This window comes from Mytilus edulis, chromosome 2 (assembly GCF_963676685.1).
Source record: "Mytilus edulis chromosome 2, xbMytEdul2.2, whole genome shotgun sequence".
NCBI lineage: Eukaryota > Metazoa > Mollusca > Bivalvia > Mytilida > Mytilidae > Mytilus > Mytilus edulis.
The window spans coordinates 19,863,215-19,888,104 of record NC_092345.1 but is presented as its reverse complement, the minus strand read 5'-3'; the positions used below and the strand labels follow the sequence as shown (position 1 = coordinate 19,888,104).

The window sequence follows — 24,890 nt, the reverse complement described above, 5'->3', positions numbered from 1 at the left end:
ATATATTGAGATAAGGATATATTTTTTTTTATAATGTCCCCAATTAGCATCCGTAGACTTCAGATTGATCCTGTCAGTGTGATGTTGACGGCTGAACACTACGCAAAATATTGCATTTTTCTCCAGATGCTATTTCCTTATCTTGAAGAAGCGGAAATTTTGGCTTGATGAGATAGACACTACACGGTTTCAATAAAACAAATATTTAGACGACCACAGGACATATCGAATTAACTCTTAGTTGACTTTGTCAACTGTTACAGATAATTATTTTGATTGATCAAATACTTTGAAAAGACAGGATACTGTTAATGGTTTTGATAAACAAAAAGAGACTGAAAGAGTGAAGACGCGAACATTATAAGTTTAATGTGAGTTGAAAAATATACACTAGTAATTTACCGATGTTCAAATTTCGTATATCTATTAAGACCAAAGAAATATAAGTAAATATGAACAACACCGGAACAAGACACTTTGTTGTGTCTCCTATGCTACAACGAGTATTCTAGTTCACACACAGTCAAAATGTCGAAATCGAACTAGTTGACTGACACGATATGTTATGTGCATCAACTCACTAACGTCATGTTTTCTCAGTATTAGATCTCTAGATACCTAATACATATTCTAATCTGATATTTTACTTGTTATATAATTTTTGGTTATGACTGATTATGTATTTAGAAATGAGGGACGAAAGATACCAGAGGGACAGTCAAACACATAAATCGAAAATAAACTGACAACGCCTGGCTAAAAATGAAAGAAGACAAACAGACCAACAGACAAACAATAGAACACATCACACAACATAGAAAACTAAAGAATAAGCAACACGAACCCACCAAAAACTAGGGGTGCTCTCAGGTGCTCCGGAAAGGGTAAGCAGATCCTGCTCCAAATGTGGCACGCGTAGTGTTGCTTATGTTATAACAAATCCGGTCAATAGTCGAATTCGGTAGGTCACATTCATGAAAGATGACAGGTGCGGCTTGCATAAGAGGAGACGCTAACCCTATCGACACTTCCAGTTTCGCTCCTTTGTAGTTCTTCCGGATTTTTTTTCCGTTGGTTTGTCTTATAACATCAGTAAAACACTACTGCACTAATTGGTATCCATCCACACAACTTGAAAGGACATATAAATTTCAAATCATAAAAAGAATATTGAGAAGGAGATTGCTTAGTTCCATACCCTATAATGTGTCCTACATGATGTATACTTAACGATACATAAAGAACTTACAAGAAATAATACTTAAAACAATTACAGATCAACAAAGGGTATTATATAACATACCAATGTAAAACAGTATAACTAACACTACAAGAGACTGAGTCTTTTTATACTTTTGAATTTGTTGCCAGACTATCAAAGGTCGTTTTGAATACCTCTAACTTTCAATGGAACACAAAACACCCTCGAGTTATGTTCCTGAATTAGGACATCGATATGTTTGTGTGTGTGTGTTGGATTGTCATTAGAGTAATAATAAAACTACATGTTTGCAATAAAAGTGCCAGTCAATCTTTTGTATAACCTACAGGGGCCTCGGTGGTCGAGTGTTATAAGTAGCCGAAATACTGTATCATTAGCCTGTCAACACTGAGGTCCATGTTTCGCTGAATCTTCATTGACTAGGATTGTCAAGTTTTCCCTTCCAATGTCGGTGGTTATCTCTTGCCACGCCGGTTTCGTCCACCAATAAAAGCTGACCGACACGAAATGAATGTTACGTTATACATCAATCAATCGTTCAATCAATGTATATCAGTGAGTTGAATACAAAATGGATTATACACACTTTATTGTTAGACATTGGTGTGTAGAAATGTAGTGAATTACGATTTAAATACTTTTCGCATGAATTTTCCCACATTGTGCAAGTATTAAAGGTATCATTTTTGGCCTTTTAACAGTCGGTAACTGAAATGAATGTATGAACTTTTTACATAACAATACATAAGTATAAACCAGGAAGTTATCAGAACATATGCAGCAGGTGACAAACAGACGTTTACTTTTGGAAGTAAGTTTTTATCTAGCGTAAGACGTTAGTTTACTGTACTATTTATTTTGTTTTATCATAGTAATTCTTTTTCATGAAATTAAAATTTTATAAGCCGTTACCCAGCGGTAAAATTATTTGAGAAAAAGATGTTGAATTAGTTTATGGTTATGGGCATACTATGGTCAATAAGGATACTAATTACCTTCTATAAAACCATTAAAATGTATATGAATGTAACGGTATATAAGTTAAAAATATATTTCTAGTCCGTATGATTTCCAATGAATTAAATCTATTACGGTACTAGCACATTCACATATAATACACACTTTGTTGCCTCTGTAACGATCATTTATATTCAAAACGTAGTTCAGGGGTTGAAGTCATAAAACTTTGCTCAGTGCTCGAAGCACAAAAATCATGCTCGAAACACAAAATCCAGTATATTGATTGGTTGATCCTCGACTCTGAGTACAAAAATCGTGCTCAAAAGTTTTATGACCGCAAGGCCAGGTGGGATCAGTAAATAACACTGTATGTTATTCACATTTTCCTTATAGGAATTAAGCAGATTAAAAACAGGTGCATCCTCAAAAGATTTAAAAGAAACTAACAGAATAGGACAGAAGGTATGTTTAGAAAAGCGCTACAGACTCATGATGTTTCATAACGTTTTTGAAACATTCCTTTACATACGTTCCATTAGATAAAAATATATATGAGGGAAAACGCTAACCATTTTACATACTTCCGGAACCTTTCTGCGTGTTGATACAGTAAAATATGTACATTGTTTGAATATAATTGGAAAATTATTCAACATCGAAATACTGATTTATTCAAAATCATACAGAATACTGTAGTTGCACAAAATTATTCAATTCCTCGGGTAACACGTTTGGTTTGGGGCTCACCTATTTTTGCTTTTTCTGAAGGCTATTTTTGACAATGTGTCCTAAATATAAAAAAGAAGATGTGGTATGATTGCCAGTGAGACAACTCTCCACAAGATACCAAAATGACACAGAAATTAACAACTATTGGTCACCGTACGGCCTTCAACAATGAGCAAAGCCCATACCGCATAGTCAGCTATAAAAGGCTCCGAAATGACAATGAAAACAATCCAATCGAGAAAACTAACGGCCTTATTTATTTAAAAAAATGAAAACAAATATGTAACACAACACATAAACAAACGACAATCACTGAATTACAGGCTCCTAATGATGTTTTTATACAGTAATATCACCACTCTTGAAATGTCAAAGTTAAATGTTCTTGGTACAATCAACCTAGTTCTGTTTCTGTAATGACATGATTTCAATTACTAGTACTTATTTTGATTCTATTAAAACATCGGTTTATATATCATGAAATTTAACTTTTTAAAGTTGGATGGATCTCCATCCTTCAATGTTAATTACATGTTTTAGCAGTGGTTAGCTGCAATGCAAACGAATAAAACACGTATAGGTATGAAACGCCACAGCTGTCTTATGTGGAACTCTGATATTACGTTATATTGTTTTATTATTACTTGATGACAGTTTGTCTTTACATGATATGGTTTTGACATTAAGTAATGATGTTTTCAATATGGAATAGTCATTGCATAATGATATTTCGATATTACATAATATGGTTTCGTATTGACTTGATATAGTTTTGTCATTACTTAATATAGTTCTGTCATTACTTGATGTGGTTTCACCATTATTTAATGTGGTTATGTAATTAGGCAATGTGGTTTTAACATTACTTGATGTGTATGTGACATAACGTGATATAATTGTTTCATTACATGAAGCAGTTTTGTTATTTCGTAATAATGATTTGTCTATTCTTTATATTGCTTTAACATTAAGTAATGATGTTTCAAAATTTGATGATTTTGCACTACATGATGTGTTTGTTTCAGTATTTAATGTGGTCATGTCTTTCTTTGATGCGTTTATTTCATTACTACTACGAGGTAAAACCACGTGATCATTTTGGGAAAACATATGTTCTATTTTTAGATCGATTTCAATATGTCGTTTGTGTAATGCGCTTTGGATGAGTACCTCTATCCATTAAGTTAAAGTTCAAATTAAAGTTCAAGTTTTTGTTCATAGTTATTTGGTATGAAAAAGGGGAACGACAGACAAAATTCCTTAATGGCAGCAGTATTATAATAAGTTCGTAAATGATTCAAAGGAACACTGCGTTGTATTGGTCTTGAAGAATAACTTCTTTACAAGTTTTATAACTATTCATGGAGGTTTACAAACATCATTACGTAATGTCAAAACCATATTATGTAAAGACAAACTATCATCAAGTAATGATAAAACAACATAACGTAATATAAGAGTTACACATAAGACAGCTGTGGCGTTCCATATATAGGACTAAACACGAATACTAGTACTAGTATGTTAATCATTTTAGTTATGAGTAATCTAAAACATGTCTTTTAACAACAACACAATTTTAAGCTATTAACCAATATACAATCAGAAATTAACGGATTTGTACTTTAAGATTGGAGATCATGGCAAATTTTGATATTCAGGTTTCAATATCAAGATGAATAACAAAACGCTGTAAAAAGACTGACACATATAACGATATAACCGCTTCTTTTCCCTTGTTTTCAGCAATGGAAACTTTTAAAAAGTTACTAAATGCTGTTGTAGTTTTACCATTCACAGCAGGGGAACCATCGGAAAACCACAATAGTATTGATAATATTAGACCTCACGACGGCAGTATTAGTGGACTTGTACTACTTCTAAGCGTGTTTGTGATTGTCATTTTGTCCATGATTGGAGCTGAATTTGTTGATCTGCAAACAGATTATTTAGTACAATATATAACAGTTCATTCATACCTATGTATTGTGATTTTTCTGGCGATTATTGTTTTTGTAAAATATTTGATTCTGTATCAACGTCAGCATTCTCAAATTACAGAAAGGATTAGACCAACATCTAACGTTAATAAAATTTTCTTGTGGATTTTTACAATTGGAAGCATTGTCTTTTCGTTTGCAAAAATTATCCGAACTATCAAATGTAAAAATCATACATATAAAGAATTCGAGAGGATGGGTTGTATGGACACCAATGGTACTTACTACACAGATTATGACAAAGTATACATCAGTTTTCAATGCATTCAGATTATCTTCTTCTTTGTTCAGTCATGTTTTGTACAAGCATTCATTCCTTTTCGCTTTACACGGTCATGGAAAAATTACTATAGTTTGTTGTTAATAGTCTTGGCTAATATTTCACAGTGGGCACATTACTTTGTCGAAATATACAGAAGGACATCTACTGACGGGCCTGGACAAAGTTGTAATAAAACTAATTATATCATTTGCCCCACTGATAATATTGTAAGCAGACAAATTAAGCCGTTTTTTTCGCCTATTAAAATGGAATATTTTCTGTTCTCTATGATTTTGATAGCTCAAATTTGGCCCTCTAAGCAAAATCATATACATGAAGTACGTATACAGAGATCAAATCCCGAAAGTGAATATACGCCATTACTTTCAACATCTGATGAAAGAATCGATAGATCTGGTTTTAACAGTTTAAGAACCATTTTTTGCGTTGGATTTGTTGCACTTATGATTTTTCCATGTTTCGTATTTGGTTATATTAAACTTTCTGAAGATATTGAAGAAAGTTCATATCAAACGATTCAAAATGTTAATGTAGCATACCATATATTTCTATTATGTTCTACAACAGTCTTACTTATAATGAGTTTTTATATGATTTCACAATCATCGTCATTTTTGGAACCGTTAATGAAAACACAACATCTCCATTTTCATCACAAAATGATAATAGCAAGCTTTTTAGGATCGATTGCATATTGTTCCTTAGTAATTTTTGCTTGCATACACGAAAGAAAAGAATATTTGATAATGTGTCAGAAATTAATGACAATGATTGGTCTGTATTTTCAAGTTGTTTGTATTTTACAATTAAATAGTTATGGAAAGAAAAAGCGAAGTCTCGGCGAGTACGTATACCTTTTACTCTCTATTTTAAATCTGTACTTCTGGATTGATGATAGTATATTTGAAGCTACATCTATTTACGATAAGAAAATATTGCAAAGTGTATATAGCATAACAACACAGAAACTCATTTCTCATTGTTTGTTCCCTTTCTTTGTGTTTTTTAGATTTAAATCTTTCATATCATTTTATAATATTTTTCGACAAAATCCAGATAACGACATGCGCCAACAAAACGAGACCATTTAGTTTATTTTGAGCGAGGAAATACTGCATCTGTCTATAGCAACTAAATTCATGTGTATTATAAACATATATGTTCATTCGTTTGAAATAAAATTTGAAAAGAAATTTACTTATGTGTTGTTTTTCTATTGTATTTAATTATTGAAACAAGTATGGACATTGATCAGTGTGGATAGTAATTGATTGCTTACAGTTAGCATGTTTGACAGACATTTCAGTAGCTTACGTATGCTGGTTCCACCAACCAGATGTTTAATGATATGTTATAAATCTATTTTGTAAGGTTCTATGTTAAATTGTGTCCAACAGATATATTGAGAGCCAAATTGGATTTCAGATTAGTACAATGTAGCAAAAGCTGAAATCTAGCATGGTGTCATAAAATTTCAATATTTGGTATTAAAGTAAATCAACGAAAATACAGAACTATAAGAAAATTCTAAACAGAAAGTCCATAAGCAAATGGAAAAGTTTCAAACTCAAACACATCGAAAAAATGGGAACAACTGTAATATTTCTGACATGGTACTGACATTTTCATATGTAAAAAATGGTTGAATAAGCCTGGTTTTATAGCTAGCTAAACATCCCACTTGTATGAAAGAGGGGCGAAAGATACCAGTGGGACAGTAAAATTCATAGATCGAAAATAAACAGATAAAGCCATGGCTAAAATTGAAAAAGACAAACAGAAAAATAATAGTTTACATTACACAACATAGAAAACTAAAGACTAAGAAACACGAACCCCACCAAAAACTAGGGGTGGTCTCAGGTGATCCAGAACAGTAAGCAGATCCTGATCCACGCTTCGCACCCATCGTGTTGCTCACGACAGTCGCATGAAATTCCATTATATTGACAACATGCGAACAAAACAAAATAGGTAAACATGTCAATAAAAGGGTTACAGTAGTCCACATTGTGTTATAATCTTAATCAATATAAAAACAAACAAATATGTCAACTAAGAAAAAAACTTAGCAAAACAAAAGACAAATATTTTTTTCAGATTTTTCCCCCCGCATCTTTTCTATAATATACTTTACATAATTATCAATGAAAAATAAGATTCAGTCTATTACAGATAAAAGTTACCAGGCTTTTTATATGTCTAATATGTTTCCAAATATGTGTGAATTTGGATATATTAGAAGTGCATTTGATTTTTCGATGCATGCAATTTTTCTTACAAATGACAAATTATAGTGATGTTAAAACCCTCTACAACAACAACAACAACAACAAAAAAATCCCTCCCCCAAAAATAAACGAACAAAAAAGCACAAAATTGTAGTCACATTTTACTGTTACGTTTACTTTTATTCGTCGTTTGTTTCGACTTTTGCATCTTCTTACTTCATTCTAATAGTTGTTCAAAACAAAAACTGTCGAAAAGTGCAAATTGGTTTATTACGTCATTTAATCTTCTACTTCATTGTTGATGTAAAGCTCGAGAGAAAATTTTATTTCTTACCCTAGATATGGATCATATTATTATATTGTTGCCTGTATCACTATGGAATTTTACAATTTTCAAATTATTTTATTTTATGTGGTACTTAACTAGTATGACTTGAAGTTGTTACTTTAATTAAAATAATGCATAAAAAGTATCAAATAACAACATTTGATTTTTTCACGGTTACTTGTAGGATCATATTTCAAGAAGAAGTCCTCATTTAGATTTTGGAAACCCAGTATGAATAAAAAGAGATAGTCTCCTAAAATATTTATGATTCAACTGACCTTGACTTGTTGTATTTGTGTTATTAACTTCACGTATGTTTATTACGAAAAGAAGAACAGCAGTTTACATAAAACTGTGCATAAATTCAAGATGAAAAGAGGACAGAAATGTAGATGCAAGTAAAACACATCCATGTCCATCTTTACGCAACAATTTCATAATGGTCCATCCAAATTATTATAGGGAAAATTGGTAAATTCGTTTATACAATAAAGGATACTTTCTTTCTATGACTTTATTGTAGGCAATAACCCACATATAGTGACATGAGTGATGATATAAAAAAGGTAGAACTCGAGAAATAAAACCGAGATGTATCGTCAACATGCTTGTGCTGATAGATTGATCTATCTAAGTATATTGAAAATTCATAATTAGAAAAATCATCCCTATAATTCTCATTCATCCCTCTACAGAAATATTTATGTGTGGATGTTGATAACTGAAGCTTTTAAGAATAAAGGGCATAAAAGAGATGAAGTGATTTCAATGTACTTTCTTCGTAAAATCAAGACGGTCTCTAGTTATCGATTCATCTGAATTCTCTTCTTGATTTTATAACAGCTACACATTTGCATAAACCGCTCAAATAAATGCGAGGTCATATAAAAAATTAACAAACCAGCACAACAAATTGACAAATCTCTGTTTAGCTTATCGTAAAACAACAAGAAGACAAACATTACCAAAGAATTTTCAAACTATTGCTGAATCAATTTATTTAATAAGTATTAAATATGATAAAGCAAATAATCCGAGGACTACATACGTCAATTGATGTTGATAAACATACAGAGAGAGTGAAGAAGAAACACATAAATGAGTTAAAAATAAAAAGTAAGTTGAAAAATAATGACTACTTTTTGTTCCAAAGTTAAAATCACGTTATTAGATTGCATTTGTCATAGTATGCGTGTGGTATCTTGCTGTACTATCTTGTTGTGTAAAACTGATACATTTTCATGTTGTGTTTTGAAAATAAACTATAACGGGGTGATTGGTTAACAACTTGATTGATTGATTGTGTTTTAATGCGACTTTCAGCACTATTTACTACTTCGTGACGGTCAGTTGTGTAGTAGTGGAGGAAGCTAGAGTGCTCCGAAAGAACAACCGACATTTAACAAAAAATATGACAATCCTAGTCAAATGAGTCGAACACAACACCATGGGCAGGGGTCGAACTCACAACCTAATTGGTCACTTGTTACAGGGTTATTGCACGGTAAAAAGAATCACATGTTCGTGGAAAAAAACTAAATAAAACCTCGAATAATGTAGAATTAATTTCAGACGGATGTTTTACAATCTCGAGTCAGACATTTGTCTCCTTAAGTTTTGTTCGGTTCTTTCACGTTTTTTTTATATGGACTATGCTGATGTCCCAAGCTTTCAGAAAGTTCTTGAACAATGCTGTCATACGTTAGAATAATCTTCGACTATTTCTCATGTAACAAATACACAAACGGGATGACGTTTGGCCTCAGCTGTTTTTTTTCAATTCTGGGTCATGATCAATTTTCCCGTAATTACTTTGTATTATACATGTATTTATAATTCAATTTAGTTCTTATATGTGCGTGTTGTGAATGGCGCGTCAGATTTTAGATACCATAATATTTTTTTTAGCTATAAACCTTTTAAAACGACGAACCAGTAGTTGTTTAAAATTATTTTTGTTGTTGTCGCTTTAAATTTATGTTGAACAAACACTAATGATTTTTCCTTTCAGCAATGAAATCCTTTGCAAAGTTTTTGAATGCTGCAATAGTCATACCGCTTACATCAGGTGGAGTATACGAAAACCATTATTCAAGTGGTAACATTCGACCTCATGATGGCAGTATAAGCGGACTTGTACTTCTTTCAAGCGTGTTACTGATATCTGTTCTTTATATCTTCGGAGTTCAGTTGGTTGAGGACGAGAAAATTAAGAATCACCAAATTTATTCATATCTTTGTATCGTAGTTTTCTTAGCAATTGCCGTCTGCGTTGTTCATTTGGTAATCGAGTATCGACTGAGGCAGGCTGATGTTGAATCAACGTCTTTGAGTAGAAAACACAACTCAAAAGTGAAATTTGTATTTCTGTGGATTTTCACATTTGGGAGTATTCTGTTTTCCCTTGCTAAAATAATTTGCACAATTTGTTGCCATGAGGACTTATTCGACGAGCGCAAGACAATAGGCTGTGTAGACACAAATGCCACATATGACAAAAGACATGATAACGCGACCGTCAGGTTTCACTGCTTTCAAATAATATTTTATATTGTTCAGTCTTGGTTTTTACAAGTTTGCATTCATTCCTTTTTGAAATGCTCGTGGAAGATTTACTATAGTTTTTTATTGATAGTCCTGGCAAATATTTCACAATGGGCTTATTATTTTGTTGAAATATACAAACACACAAACTCTGAAAGCAATGATATGCATTGTCTTATGAAAAAAACAAGTGCAAGCCACAATGGTTTTTAGACTTTATCAAGCCGTATGCAATGCCTGCAGAAATGGAATATTTTTTACTGTCAATGATATTTATTGCTGAACTTTGGCCATCAAATGATAATGAACCTCAATCTAGAAGCCATGAACAACATCTTGCAAATGTAAATACTCCCTTACTCAACTGTTCGACGTCTTGATCACCCGTTACGGATTTAGAAAAAGTCTCACAGGAAGCCTCGAAAGAAAATAAAACAAAATACGATTCCTATCCTGTTATGCTTATTGTTTTGAGTTGTGATAGTCTTACCAAGTTATCTTTTAGCTTATTGTAGGAATTAATCCAAATTTACGGAAAATGCTGATATAGCTTACGATACTGTTTTATCAGCATTTGTAATAACTTTATTAATTGTTAGTTTTCATATGTTTACTAATAGGTCTTATTTAAGGGCAGTAAGTGGTTTCATGGTCCAAAAGTTTGTATTAATGCTAGAATTGTATTTACAAATTTTTTGTATACTACAATTTAATAGTTTTACGAAGTATCGCCTGAATCCAAGAAATTATGTGTATCTTTTATTATCTGTAGTCAATCTATGCTGGTGGATTGGTGATAGTATTTTTGCTACTACTTGCTACGATAATGAAACATTGCGAAACGTATATACTTCTACGGGAAAACTAATATCTCATTGCTTGTTCCCTTGTCTAAGATATAGGAAGATGTGGTGTGAGTGCCAATGAGACAACTCTCCATCCAAATAACAATTTAAAAAAAAAAAAAGTAAACCATTATAGGTCAAAGTACGGCCTTCAACAGGGAGCCTTGGCTCACACCGAACAACAAGCTATAAAGGGCCCCAAAATTACTAGTGTAAAACCATTCAAACGGGAAAACCAACGGTCTAATCTATATAAAAAAAAGAGAAACGAGAAACACGTATAAATTACATAAACAAACGACAACCACTTGTCTTTTTTATGTTTAAATCTGTTATTTTTTTTCTATGGTATTCAGAATTCCAAAACGAGAACAGATATGAGGAAAACTAAATAAGATAGTTCTGATAATCTGTTTAATCTAATAAAATGTTTTCAAATATTAAAATATAAATTGTTCACTTCATTCAAATCTTCTTATTGTTTGTTGACTACATGATATTTTCATGCCTTTTCGCATTAGGTTATAATCAAGCTGGTAGGGTAAAATTTCAGTTCTGTGTTACACCCCCAGGAAACCGCATGTTTTTGTATAAATCTAAAGAGAAATGTCTAGAGAATATTTTAAGAGGTGTTATACTTTTGAAAAAGTGTCCAAAAGAGATTAAAAGGGGACTTATTTAAGAGTTTATCAAAAATTTTGTTTTACACATATATACAGAAATATGAAAAAATTACGAAGTATTCGGTACTAAATTTTTTATTCGATTGACCAAATCATATCTTATTAAAACGGAGGTTCATTTTTATTTAATTTTTAAATCGTAGAGGACCAAGAAAAAAAAGGGGGAGGTAATTTCCAAAAATCATGATTTTGAATGAAAAAAAGCATACTTACCAGTTTTCTGGATAAAAAGGTTTATTTTTTACACTGAAACATAGAGCATCAAGTAACTTAAGGATGTTGAAAAACATTCAAAGGTAAGAAGAGAAAAAAACATGGAATCAAAGACAAAGACAAACATAAGCAACCAGAACATTGCATCTTTTGTTGGGGGCAGTAGATGACAATGAATGTTTTTTGCATTGCAAACAATTCTGAATCTTTATTCATCGACGATATGAATTTCGTAGCCATTTATAGCACAAAACAACTTCTCTACTGTTTTTGACAACTCTTCGCCTAGAGGTCATCTACTGCCCCAACAAAAGATGCAATGTTAACCCTTTCGGTGCCAAAGCGTAGTGTCATTTTCAAGGGGTTAATTAGATGACTTCAATTTGATCTCTTTCTTCCAAATTAGGGGATGGCTTTAATTTAAAAAAAAATGAGGATCTTAGAGTAGATGTTTAATGCCAGTGGTTCCTTTATTTGCTGTTGAATTTTGTTTTCTTTGCTATTCAATGATTATAATTAATTTTGTTAATATTTCCTTTCTTACATCCCAACTTTGTCTATTTCATTATAACCCAAAAGAACTCGTATTAAGTTGGCAAAATGTAGTAATTTCACGTTAAGGCTATAACCAAAGAATCCGAGATACTCGTCCCCATCTGATATTTGGCTATTTTTTTTTTTTGCTTATAGTTTTCACCCCAGAAATGATGAAAAATTGAATTGAAATCCGAAAAAATAAATCAATTTGTAGGGCATAGTTCTTTGAAATATTTTGATAGTTAAATAGTTTTTAAAGTATCACATATCACACAAATAATCCTATGTTGTGCCCTTTTAAGACGGTATATAAAGATGTATGATTTAAGTAAATGCATGTATTTCAATAAATTCCGGGTATGCTTTTTATTAGACTGTTTTTATTTTTTCTCGCCTTGGTGAATGGCTTATTTTTTTCCGCTGACGACCTGCGGCCTGAAAATGTTCTCCCCGCTGTCGGCTCACAAGCTGGATGAAACCTCAATCAATAGCAAAGTAAGAATAATTGAACTTTATTGGAAAAAGAAGACCCCAATGAGATATTACATAATGCATCACAAACATGATTAAAAAAGGAAGAAATTAATTATCATACGGCAAATTAATTAATTAATTCAATGCATATTTGATACGATGTTCCATTTATGAAGAGATGTTGACTTCGGTACTATTTATAAAGTAGTATTCAAGACTTACACACTATACCTCCGAGTTTTTCCAACACAAGTTTAAATATTGTTTTTAGTATATTGTTTCCAAAATAAAACCTTCTTTAAGTTGAATATATTTCAGCAAATATCAAATATATTTCAAAAAACGAAACTCTGATAGGATGGAATAAGAACTTTTGCAATCAATAACACTTTACACTCTGTAAATCGATAAAACTATAACCGTTTTACACGCCGTCGATTGTACAACACTAAGGGTATTTTCAAGTACCTGCAAGTTGCTTTATTTCGACGTCTTACACATAAACGTCACGAATAACACTCTTTTTTATGACGTCATATGCTGTAACGGTACATTTTGAAAATAAAATAACAATGTTATTATAATGTCAACTATGTAAACTTAACGTTTACAAAGTCAAATACATCAATAAAGGCATCCCAGGTCAGGAATGTGTATTCAAAATATGCGGGAAATATGCATTTTACCTCGAAAAAAATAGGGTTTTCCATACATGAAAATGATAATTATTTGGGACTGAGAGGGTTAAAGGTTTCACTAAGACGGGATAGACCTTCTGAACAGAACGTATCAAAACGTCGAATGCTTTGCTTTTTCCTTTACCAGACAAAGTGCTTACTGAATCACAACCAGTAAAGGCGTGAAATCCTGGCAGTGCTCTACAAATAGTTATCAAATGTACCATTCTTATAATTTAATACGCCAGACGCACGTTTCGTCTACAGAAGACTCATCAGTGACGCTCAGATTAATAAAGCTATAAAGTTGAAGAGCATTGAGGATCCAAAATTCCAAAAACTACAAACTACAAACTACAAACTTTCTCTCCAAATTTTGCTCACATTGATTGCACATTTAATAATCTGCATTTGGAAGACGCACCTGTCATAATTAAAAGGTCCGAGTACACAGTTATCGTCCTTTGATTTTCGTTGTCCACGAATATAGTCCTTAGTGTGGACAGTGTGTTACTTGCTAATTTTTTTTATATCCCTTCCAAATTTTTTTCTCCATGTTTTATGCCTCACATAGCAAGTAGGGGGGGGGGGGGGGGGGGTGAAATGACACCGAAAAAAAAAATTTGGTTCATAAATTTTAATGTAAAGTAGTAATTAGGTCCCGCTGTAAAAGGTAAAAAAATAAGCACTTCGGAAGCTGTCAAAAGATTTCAAGACCCCCTTTACATAAAATTGTCCATATTTTGAGTAAGAGCTGATGAAGTTTTCTATATTTTTGATATAATTTGTCCCAAAAGTAGTACAACACACTGTAAACATATTATTGAGAAAGTGCAGGTGGGATTTTTTTAACTTTCATTTATTGTCTAAAAGAAATGCACTACGAAATAACTGTGTACTCGGACCATCATATTAGAACTGATGCAATTCTGAAAATAGCGGCCAATACTTCTACAGCGGTGTCAAAAGATTGTATAACAATGGAATCGTAACCTTTTGTCAGCTGCGTGTTTTGCATGAAGAAACATTTTTGTGTCGGCTTTTTCCTGTTTGCTTAGAATCTCAGTGCATTCTACACTTATCACTATTTCATTTTCAACATATATTTTGTGGCATATACTTCCATGTGATACAAATAAATCTATACTTTTAAGGTATGGTTTTTTGTACAGATTTTTGATGGAAAATATTGCTAATATTTATAGCATCTAAACCTTTATTGGCGAATTCTACCTTAAAAAAATTACGTTTTTCCTCATTATTGGATGAAGTCGATACAGGTTTGAATAGTCTATGGTTAGCAATGTCCATGATTATTGCAACTAGTCTATACAAAACAGAACGAGAATCAGTAACGGAAGTATTTTGGGCTTCTTGAGATAGTAAAGAAAGTTTTGACAATGGAATTGAGTATAATTTATTTCTGATATGATAAATTCCTAAAGGTTTTTGAACAGACGTTAACAGACTATCAATTGTCACGGTGTGTAGAGCAGGTGGTATATATTTTCTGTGACCATGACTTCTATTTCGTCGAGCAGAAGTATTAAACAATTGTAATGTATTGACGGTACTACACCTGGGACTAGACAAAATACCTACACCATCAATTTTGTCATTGCATCCATAGGGAATGGCTGTTCCCAACTCTCTTATCCAAAAGTCTTCTCTTTGTAAACGATATGGTGTACTCAATATGGGGTCATTAGTTGGATGATATATTTTCTCTATAATCCGGACTTTCATTGAAACAATAGAATGGTCAGGCTGATTGAAATGTTTATAGAGAAATTTGTTGTTATTAGGATCATTTACATTAGACCGATGATCATTCATTCTAAAATTGAGTCTTTGTCGAGTTTCCCCGACGTAGATCAATCCACGAAGAGTACATTCAATACCGTACACAATATTGGAAGCGGTGCAATTCAAATCCTCATGACAATGTGTATTGTAAATTTTGGTGGTTAAATTACTTTGAAAGTGGGTACCAGTTATTAGTATATCACAGGTTTTACAATTTTTACGGTTACACTTGGAAATAGAGCAATATTGATGGTTGTCATTGAAATCTAAAATATCTGAAAGCTGAACAGTACAGGGCCGAATATATTCAAACTTGTCTGAATTTTTATAGTACAATGAGGATTCAGAAGACTACACATGTGTCATTTAAGATAATTCTGGGGACACCTGATAAAATCGGTTTTGTTGTGTCCTTGACAACAGCCGATTGACACCTTTTTATCCTGGGCGGCGTGTCATCCAGACTAATATTTTTTGTTCTACTAGTTTTCATGCTGTTAGGCTACCGGACTGGTAGAATCCTCGGGGACAGATTGTCCACCAGCAGAGATTCCGGTCCGGTGGTGATAAATAAAGGCAACAGTAGTATACCGCTGTTCAAAACTCGTAAATTTATGGACAAAAAACAAAATTGGGGTTACAAACTAAAACTGAGGGAAACGCATTGAATATAAGAGGAGAACAACGACACAACATTAAAATGTAACACATTCAGAAACGGACTAAGCATTAGACAAAATCCGATGAGAATAACAAATATAGCATCAAAACCAAATACATGAATTTGGGATAGAAAAGTACCGTGACACATCTTATAGTAATGTGAATTCACACAAAAATATAAGAGAAAACAAACGACACAACGGAAACACAACGTTAAAAGGTTACACACACAGAAACGAACTATGATATAACAATGGCCATCGTAACATTCGTAAGGAACAAATCCGATATCATCTGTGAAACGGATATTCAATAACGGTCAACATACTCGTGATGATGTCCGTAAAATGTACTTAAGAATTGAATGCTTCTTTTTGTAAATTTATTGGGTGGTAAAAGCGTTGACCGAAGTACATTTTGTATGAAGCGCAGAAGCGCTTCATTCTAAAAATGTACGCACGGTCAACGCTTTTACAACCCTATAAAGTTTCAAAAAGAAGTATTCAATACTTATAATTACATTTTTTTTAGCTAAAATCATGAAAACACGATTTTTATCCAGTTTTATTTAATTCACCTGTGCACTTTATTGTGGGACCTCGTGTCATCATGCATGATACATGTTATTGTCTGATGCAATTGTTTACGGAATAACATGTTAGCCAATCAGAATAACGTATTATAATGAAACTTACATCTAATGTAATTATAAAGTTATAATTTTAACTTCACCATTTTGAACACTTATTTTAATAGCTTCCATGTGAGCAGCAACTCTCTATCAAGTAAATCATGATAGGAAATTCAAGCCCGGGAATATCATATTAATTGGGATATATGTACTCCGTATGCAGGCGCTGCTAAAGTTCATAATTGGGAAGCTGAAATCATCTCATTGGTCGTGAAGTTTTGTATTCAACCGTCCTTCATTGTCCATGTGTAATTCAAGATATGAGGCAGCCTTAACGGTATGTGTTGTATCTTTTATCTCTAGTTCGATAGGATAGATGCGTTCAACATAGTCACGAAGTTTTGAATTATTCAGTGAGAGAATATCATCTTCATAGCAAAAAGTAAAGTTAAAGGATACTGCTAACGTCTTTTCCTCCTTCTAAAAGAATACAATTGTATAATATTGATTATATTATAAAGTCAGCCTCATAAGAACATGGACAGGAGACGACAAGATTATAAGTACAGTTGGTTTCCAAGGGAATGCCGATAGTTTGTTGAAAAACACGTCCTCCAAACGAAACAATCAAGAAATCAAGGATCTTGATAATGTAAGTTTCGGATAATGTTTTGTTTGAATCAGAGTGATATTTTACAAAGTTAGATTTAACCCTCCACAATACAAGATACTTGTATCTTCGTTCGTCATTCTTTTTTATGAAACAAAGCCTAACCGAATATCTTAAAGTGTCTTTTAGTTTATAATGGGGAATTCTTTTGTAAAGTGTAGAAAGTCGTATGTTTAAATACTCTTGTTATTATGGAATAACTGTTTAACAGATGATATTGGATTTATTACTTATGTCGTAACTGCAATCTCCTTCCTTTTTCTCGAATGTGACCTATCAAATTAGACAATTTAGCGGGTTTGTAATTACATGAGCAACACGACGAGTACCACATGTGGAGCAGGATATGCTTACCCTTCCGGAGTACCTGAGATCACCCTCAGTTTTTGATGGGGTTCGTGTTGCTTAGTCTTTAGTTTTCCATGTTGTGTCTTGTGTACTAATACGAGGAAGGCGCTACCTTAAATGCCAGCTTTATAATAAGACAATGTCCTATATATTGATTGGTTGTTGGTTGTTTAACGTCCAGTGGCAAATATTTTATGCATGTTCAGAACGAATGTTCTAGGCTACATTAACATATTGTTTATGTTTAAAATAAAATTATAAGTTCAGATGGAAAATGTTTAGGGAACGATTATTGAACTTGAAAAGGCAGGAGGGGTTATTGTATTTTTCCGAAAAAAATATTCTGATTCCCAAATTGATGAATAAAAAATCTGTTCAAGCATAGGACAGAAAAAATATTTTGAATCCAGATCTTCACCAAAAATGATTTTATCTTTCAGATATATGCAAAATAAATTTGACTTTTATATATCTAAAAACATTAAAACTTCCCAAACCGCACAGGTAAGTCTGTACACAGTAGTTTTTTAGGTGATAATAAGGCCGTATTTGCCAATTTGTTATGATAAACCTTAATATTTGTGTTAAATTTTGACTAAATAATTTTAATTGATAGCGCTGAAGGGCTTCGGTGAAAAAAATCTGACTCAAATAAAAAAACATTTGTATTCCTGATCATCTTCAGTTTGTGAGTTCTACATCTAATTCATGTACTAATTCAGAGTCAGTTTTATGTCATTTCTTGCATATATTTATTTTTTGTTACATGTACATGATGTAGCTTACTTTTCAAGTTTTTATATGGCAGCAAAATAAAATTAAGAATGGAAATGGAAAATACAAGCATGTCAAAAATTTGCCTGTGAGTAATGCTTAATCAGGGGCGGATCAAGCCATTTTAAAAAAGGGGGGTCCCAACCCAGAGTAAAGGGAAGGGGGGGGGGGGTTCCAGCTATATGCTCACATTCAAATGCATTGATCGTCCAAAAAAAAGGGGGGGTTTCTTCCAAAATTTAACTTATTTACATTGATTATACTCATCTAGTATATATAGATGCAACAAATACTGATTTGACACACAAAATAGATTGTTTTAAATATTTTATCTGTAATTTGTGCATTTTTCCTATGATGTGTACTTCTTGATAATGTCGACGTGAGTATCATGATAAAGAAAATATATTTGGTAATTATATAAATATTCACAATTGACATGCACCAATGCGCTGCAAAAAGGATCTTCTTTCCCTTTAATTCCCAAAATTGCACATGATTTTTTTTCTCTCACAGACACATGAGTTATTTGGTAAATAAAACACTTTTCATTGTTTGAAACTTTCAGTAATTAAAAATTAGTTTAGCTTGTTTGAATGTTTCACTGATTGTGTGAAAATTTTAACAGAAAATGTACAGAACACTTGATAAAATTGCATAATCTGCAGAATTATTGATAACTTTCCTCACTATATATTCACAAGGACATATAACTAACATATTGTCCATGCTATTCTGATCTGAGTTTTTATTCATTCATATACTAGCATGACTGGTGCTGTTTCAAGTTGTCTTCTATTTCGGTTTCTTGAGAAGTATTTGTTTAACTTGTTCAGGTACTATAAAGAAGCGTAGCCAAATGTCACCACTGTTCGGAGTTTGGAAACGTGTGTTACCGTAACTTAGGCATGGGCCGGAAGTATAAAAACACTACATCAATTATTAGGGAGCGACTATTTTAAAACCAATTCGGGTCATGTACTAATTTTTCCATCCTGTTACTGTCCTTCCTGTTACTAAGACAATGGTAACAGGAGGGACAAAAATGGTAACAGGATAGACATACTTTGTAAGAAAACTCAAAATGCCTCTTACATTATCGCAAATAAATTGTTACACATATATATTACCGTACGGTATATTAATTCATAAAATGTACATTTGTATTGAGGTATTTCTAGAACAAGTCAAGTGCTGCCTTAATGCCCGCGTCACACTGTCCCGATTTTTATATACGATGGACACCCGAATGCGAAAATTGTAAGTTCGTACGAAGTTGGTCCCGATCTCGTTAAAATACCAAAAAGTGACCGAAGCAAGTACGATGAATAACGAAGTCTATACGATGGTGCCGAAATTATATACGATAGCAAAAGATGGACACACGAAGGTTAACCGAGACGGGTATTTAAGCTTCATATCTCAACCGAAGCCTACACGATGGATCACGAAGGCTACACGATGGATTACGAAGGCTACACGATGGATAACGATGATGGCGCGATGGCCATACGATGTCTAAAAGATATATAGTGTCCATATTTGTCCCTAATATGTTACATACGAGGGGATGCCACGCTCGGCATTGCCTTGGTTGAACTGTAAAATGTGTGCACTAGTCTGAATAATCACTCATAATTATGCCCATGTTTACTGATCTATCTTAAAGGTAAGGTAATGGGTTCGTTGATTCCTTTTATTCAAAAAGAGCTCTTTCCAGGAGAATATCATAATAATATAGACAAAAGGAAGGGTGTGGGGAAAGCAACAAATGCGTCAAAATATGACATATAGAAAACAAAATGGTTATGGAGTAAACATTCGTGTGACAACAACTCAGACGATACATAAAAAATCCGAATAACGAAGAAAAAGTTGATTACCCTATATACGTGTACCTGCAGTGTTGGTGTACGAGGCGCGTTTATGATTTTCATTATGTTACTTGATATGAAAAATTGACAAAAAATAATATTTTACTTGTAAAAGTAAATCTTGAGCTTGTTATAGCTGCTCTTCTTGTTCCATTTGTATTAATAGAAACAACGCTGTCGCCTTTCTTGTTCTCATAGAATCATATGATATGAGCTCCATGTTTTGTGAACGTCTTTCTTAACTGTCGTATTAGACTGACCAGTGCATATCGCGCATGGCACTTTGAATGTATTTTAGCGCGAAAATTAACTTACATTTAGCTGGATTTATTGCCGTCGTAGTTGCATCTTGTCGCCTTCGTACTTTTATTCGATGGCAACACGACGGGATTACGAGGTCTTCACGAAGTCGTGTTGCCATCGTAAGACCTTCGGGTAGCTTCGTGATTCATTCGTGTAGACATCGTAACGTCAAAACTGCCCGATGGAAACGATGGAATCACGAATGTAATACGATGTTCAAAGATGCATTCCCGGTGACAGTACGATGGTGAGGATGGTGATACGAACTCAATACGAACCCTCAACATCGGACGCACCTTCGGGGATTTTTTAACATGTTAAAAAATTTAGAACCCTTCCCGAAGTTGTCCCCGAAGGCTAGAAAAAGTGGCCGATGGTTCTACGATGGTTAAAGATGGCACTACGAATAGCCCGATCTGGATACGATCAGTCCCGATTTTGAAAATTTCCATAATCGTGTTGCCATCGGCGTAAAAATCGGGACAGTGTGACGCGGGCATAACTGTCGTATTAGACTGACCAGTGCATATCGCGCATGGCACTTTGAATGTATTTTAGCGCGAAAATTAACTTACATTTAGCTGGATTTATTGCCGTCGTAGTTGCATCTTGTCGCCTTCGTACTTTTATTCGATGGCAACACGACGGGATTACGAGGTCTTCACGAAGTCGTGTTGCCATCGTAAGACCTTCGGGTAGCTTCGTGATTCATTCGTGTAGACATCGTAATGTCAAAACTGCCCGATGGAAACGATGGAATCACGAATGCAATACGATGTTCAAAGATGCATTCCCGGTGACAGTACGATGGTGAGGATGGTGATACGAACTCAATACGAACCCTCAACATCGGACGCACCTTCGGGGATTTTTTAACATGTTAAAAAATTTAGAACCCTTCCCGAAGTTGTCCCCGAAGGCTAGAAAAAGTGGCCGATGGTTCTACGATGGTTAAAGATGGCACTACGAATAGCCCGATCTGGATACGATCAGGCCCGATTTTGAAAATTTCCATAATCGTGTTGCCATCGGCGTAAAAATCGGGACAGTGTGACGCGGGCATAACTGGTAACAGGATGGACAAAATTATTAATTGTGCAACTATTATTTAGAATTCAGTTGCCGATATTACTGTACAGCTATTATTTAAGCGTGTCATACACAATACGCATTGTTTCTTTTCAATACTCTTTGAATGCTTTATCCTTTGCAATTTGTACTTAAATGTTTTCTTTAAATAGTAAATGAACCTAATTTGGTTTATTTTTTTCCTTGATCTGATATTTTGTTCTGCTTGGGTTGTAAAACTATCATCATATTTAGCCAACTTTTGTACTGGTTTCTTGGAGACATGATACTTTCTCGTTACAGGCAAATAGAGAAACAGACCTTGCGAGACGACAGCAACACTTATGACACAAACCAATGTCTTTTATTCCAAAAAAAGGGGGGTGCACAACATATAGATGGCAGTGTATTATACCTTCGGTTGTGGTTTGAAGTCCCCTGCCCTATTCATAAAATAACAATGTGAAAATCCCTTCTCCGTCACATATATATTTCACAGCTACCACTATCTTACTCAAATGAGATGATATTAGGAGATAAAAGGATTAGAACACAAGTTTAAGTCTACAGTAGATGCACATCATGTACGTATGGGCCATTACTTGGTATAAGAATTTCTACCCATTGAATCAGATTTATTGCCTTCTTTAAGTCGCAGGTCATTGATATATTTGCCATTATTTGCCATTCCAAATATAAATACCCACACAAGCGGCAAATCTGTGTGTATTATTCATTTTTATTCCCCCCCCATTCTTTTGGACGCCTCCGTGCTTTTATTTGCCATAATCATTGAGAGACAAAAGCTGCTACAACTTCCAGAATATTAGCTATCATTCCGAATCCAAACAAAATAAAAAAAAGTGTAAAATAATTTTGACAATCAACATAACTGATCTATTGACTAAGTTTCCAGTCAGTATCATTGAAAAGCGACATAATAGTAAATTTTCAATGCCACTGTCTCCACAATTTTTTTTAAGAGCGTTTGAAAAATAAGAAAAGTGATGATTTTCTTTAACGTACCGACTATCTGCAGATTTTTTTTGGGAAATCTACATAAATGATAAATGTCAATGTGATTTCAAATGAACACTGCTATGCAAGTGTGACCCATACATTTCATTGGATATTTTCTTTTCTATTATCACTTTTGCTATCAGTTAAAAAAAGTAACAGGATGGACAAAATTGAACACCAGCTGGCACACAATTTTAAAATAAAATTTTCTCAGGTGTTGGTAAGATTGCATATTTTGAAAAAATATTAACAAAGCAATATGCTGTTGGGTTTTTATATTAATTTGCATTTATTTAACTTTTTTTTATAAAAGTTCAGATTCCAAATTTGTACTTTATTTTGAAATGACTGACATAGTCATTTTATGAAATTTACTGTTTGCAAAACTATGTATTATTCTTGATAATAATGATGTTTTTGTCCCAGGCGGATAACACTGGCCTCGCAACTTTTTGGAACTTTTGGTCCTCGGCGATCTTCAACTTTGTAGTTGTTATGACTTTCAAACTTTTTACATCGGAGCATTGTTTTGTGTGGACGAAGCGCGTGTCTGGCGTATACAAATATTTTTTAACCTGTTATCTTTTGATGGCTATTTGTTTCTCTGTCCTACATTTTCTCCCATTTATCTGTTTATTTATTGTAACCCTGTCATGTAATGTTGTCATTTTAATGTTATAACTAACACTGTCATTAAAGCGGGAGGTTTGGCATGCCACAAAACCAGATTCAACCCACCATTTTTTCATAAAATGCCCTGTATCAAGTCAGGAAAATGGCCATTGTTACATTATAGTTCGTTTCTGTGCGTGTTACATTTCGGTGTTGTGTGTCTGTTGTGTCGTAGTTCTCTTATATTTGATACGTTTCCCTCAGTTTAAGTTTGTAACCCGGATTTGTTTTTTCTCTATCGATTTATAAATTTTGAACAGCGGTATACTACTGTTACCTTTATTTATGTATGTAATTTATGTATCTGATATAATAATGGAAGATCCAGTTCTTCATCTTTGGTAAAAAAAAATCCAAAGGAACATAGAACAGGCCTATGATTAGTATCCAGGATTTACTCTTTAGTATGTGTCTTTGGGTATATGCTAAGTTTCCAAGCAGTTTATGTAATGTGATTTACACGTAAACGATTTTATTTGGGGTTTATCTGCTGGGATTACAACATATTTGTCATGCAAGTAGGACAAGTGTTTTGCAACATTTGGGTCTTTAAAGATTGACGTAGCATGGGTATTGATAGACACATTCAGTTTCTCAATTATGAAGTGAGATAGGTTTATTCAGAACATTGATGTGTAATATATCGTAAAGGTTTGGTGTAGATTGTCCATGTTAAATCATATAAAACAATTATTAATTATATTTCCCAAACCGTTCAACTAGTAACTATGCATCATCGACATTATATGTGAATTCCATTTAACAAGAAAATGAAAATGTAAAGGACCACTAAATCATCGATCCGTGATAACGGCTAAAATGCTTCAACATTTCAGTCTCCATTTTCATTTATATAAACCCGGTAAAACATGTAATAAAATCTTATTGGGATTTTTTAGTTCTCTGAAAATGGAGGCTAAAATGTTGAAGCATTACAGCCACTACATGTATACTAGAGCTGATCCGTTACTGAATAAAAGACTACGCCTTAATTTAAGCCTGGATGTTTCTTTATCGTATTGTCATACGATAAAGTCGTGCTGTTCATAAGGTGCATAGTTTTCTCTGCTTTTAAAATCTTACTGTTTGAACCCTAGTTTTGTGTGTTGTGTGTTGTGTAGAGTTTGTCTTTTCGTCGTTTTTCGTTTTTGTAATGACCCTGTCGGTTTGCTGTCGACTTATGCGTTTGAATATATCTATGGTATGTTTCAGCCTTTTTTTACTTGAAGCTATTCCAAAGCCAATAAAAACTAATAGATATATACATCATGTATCTATAATACTAAAATTACGAGGTCCAATTTGTCAGCCGTCATCACGTAAAAAACGACGAAT

The 24,890-nt window shown here is 33.4% G+C and overlaps 1 protein-coding gene across 2 annotated transcripts; it reads left to right on the top strand.

Moving 5' to 3' along the window:
• The first annotated feature begins 1,805 nt into the window (after positions 1-1,805).
• On the top strand, positions 1,806-6,391 carry LOC139511670 (uncharacterized). 2 transcript variants are annotated; one of them, XM_071298670.1, is made up of 3 exons: positions 1,806-2,033; positions 2,576-2,644; positions 4,542-6,391. In XM_071298670.1, the coding sequence occupies exon 3, from the start codon at positions 4,660-4,662 to the stop codon at positions 6,283-6,285; it is 1,626 nt and encodes a 541-aa protein (XP_071154771.1). In that variant the 5' UTR covers positions 1,806-2,033; positions 2,576-2,644; positions 4,542-4,659; the 3' UTR covers positions 6,286-6,391. The 2 variants fall into 2 exon arrangements, with proteins under 2 accessions (XP_071154771.1, XP_071154770.1); XM_071298669.1 differs by having other exon boundaries at positions 1,807-2,033; positions 4,658-6,391.
• The last annotated feature ends 18,499 nt before the right edge of the window (positions 6,392-24,890 follow it).

Coding starts and splice junctions, on each gene's coding strand:
- LOC139511670 (XM_071298670.1), top strand. CDS start 4,660: ATGGAAACTTTTAAAAAGTTACTAAATGCTGTTGTAGTTTTACCATTC.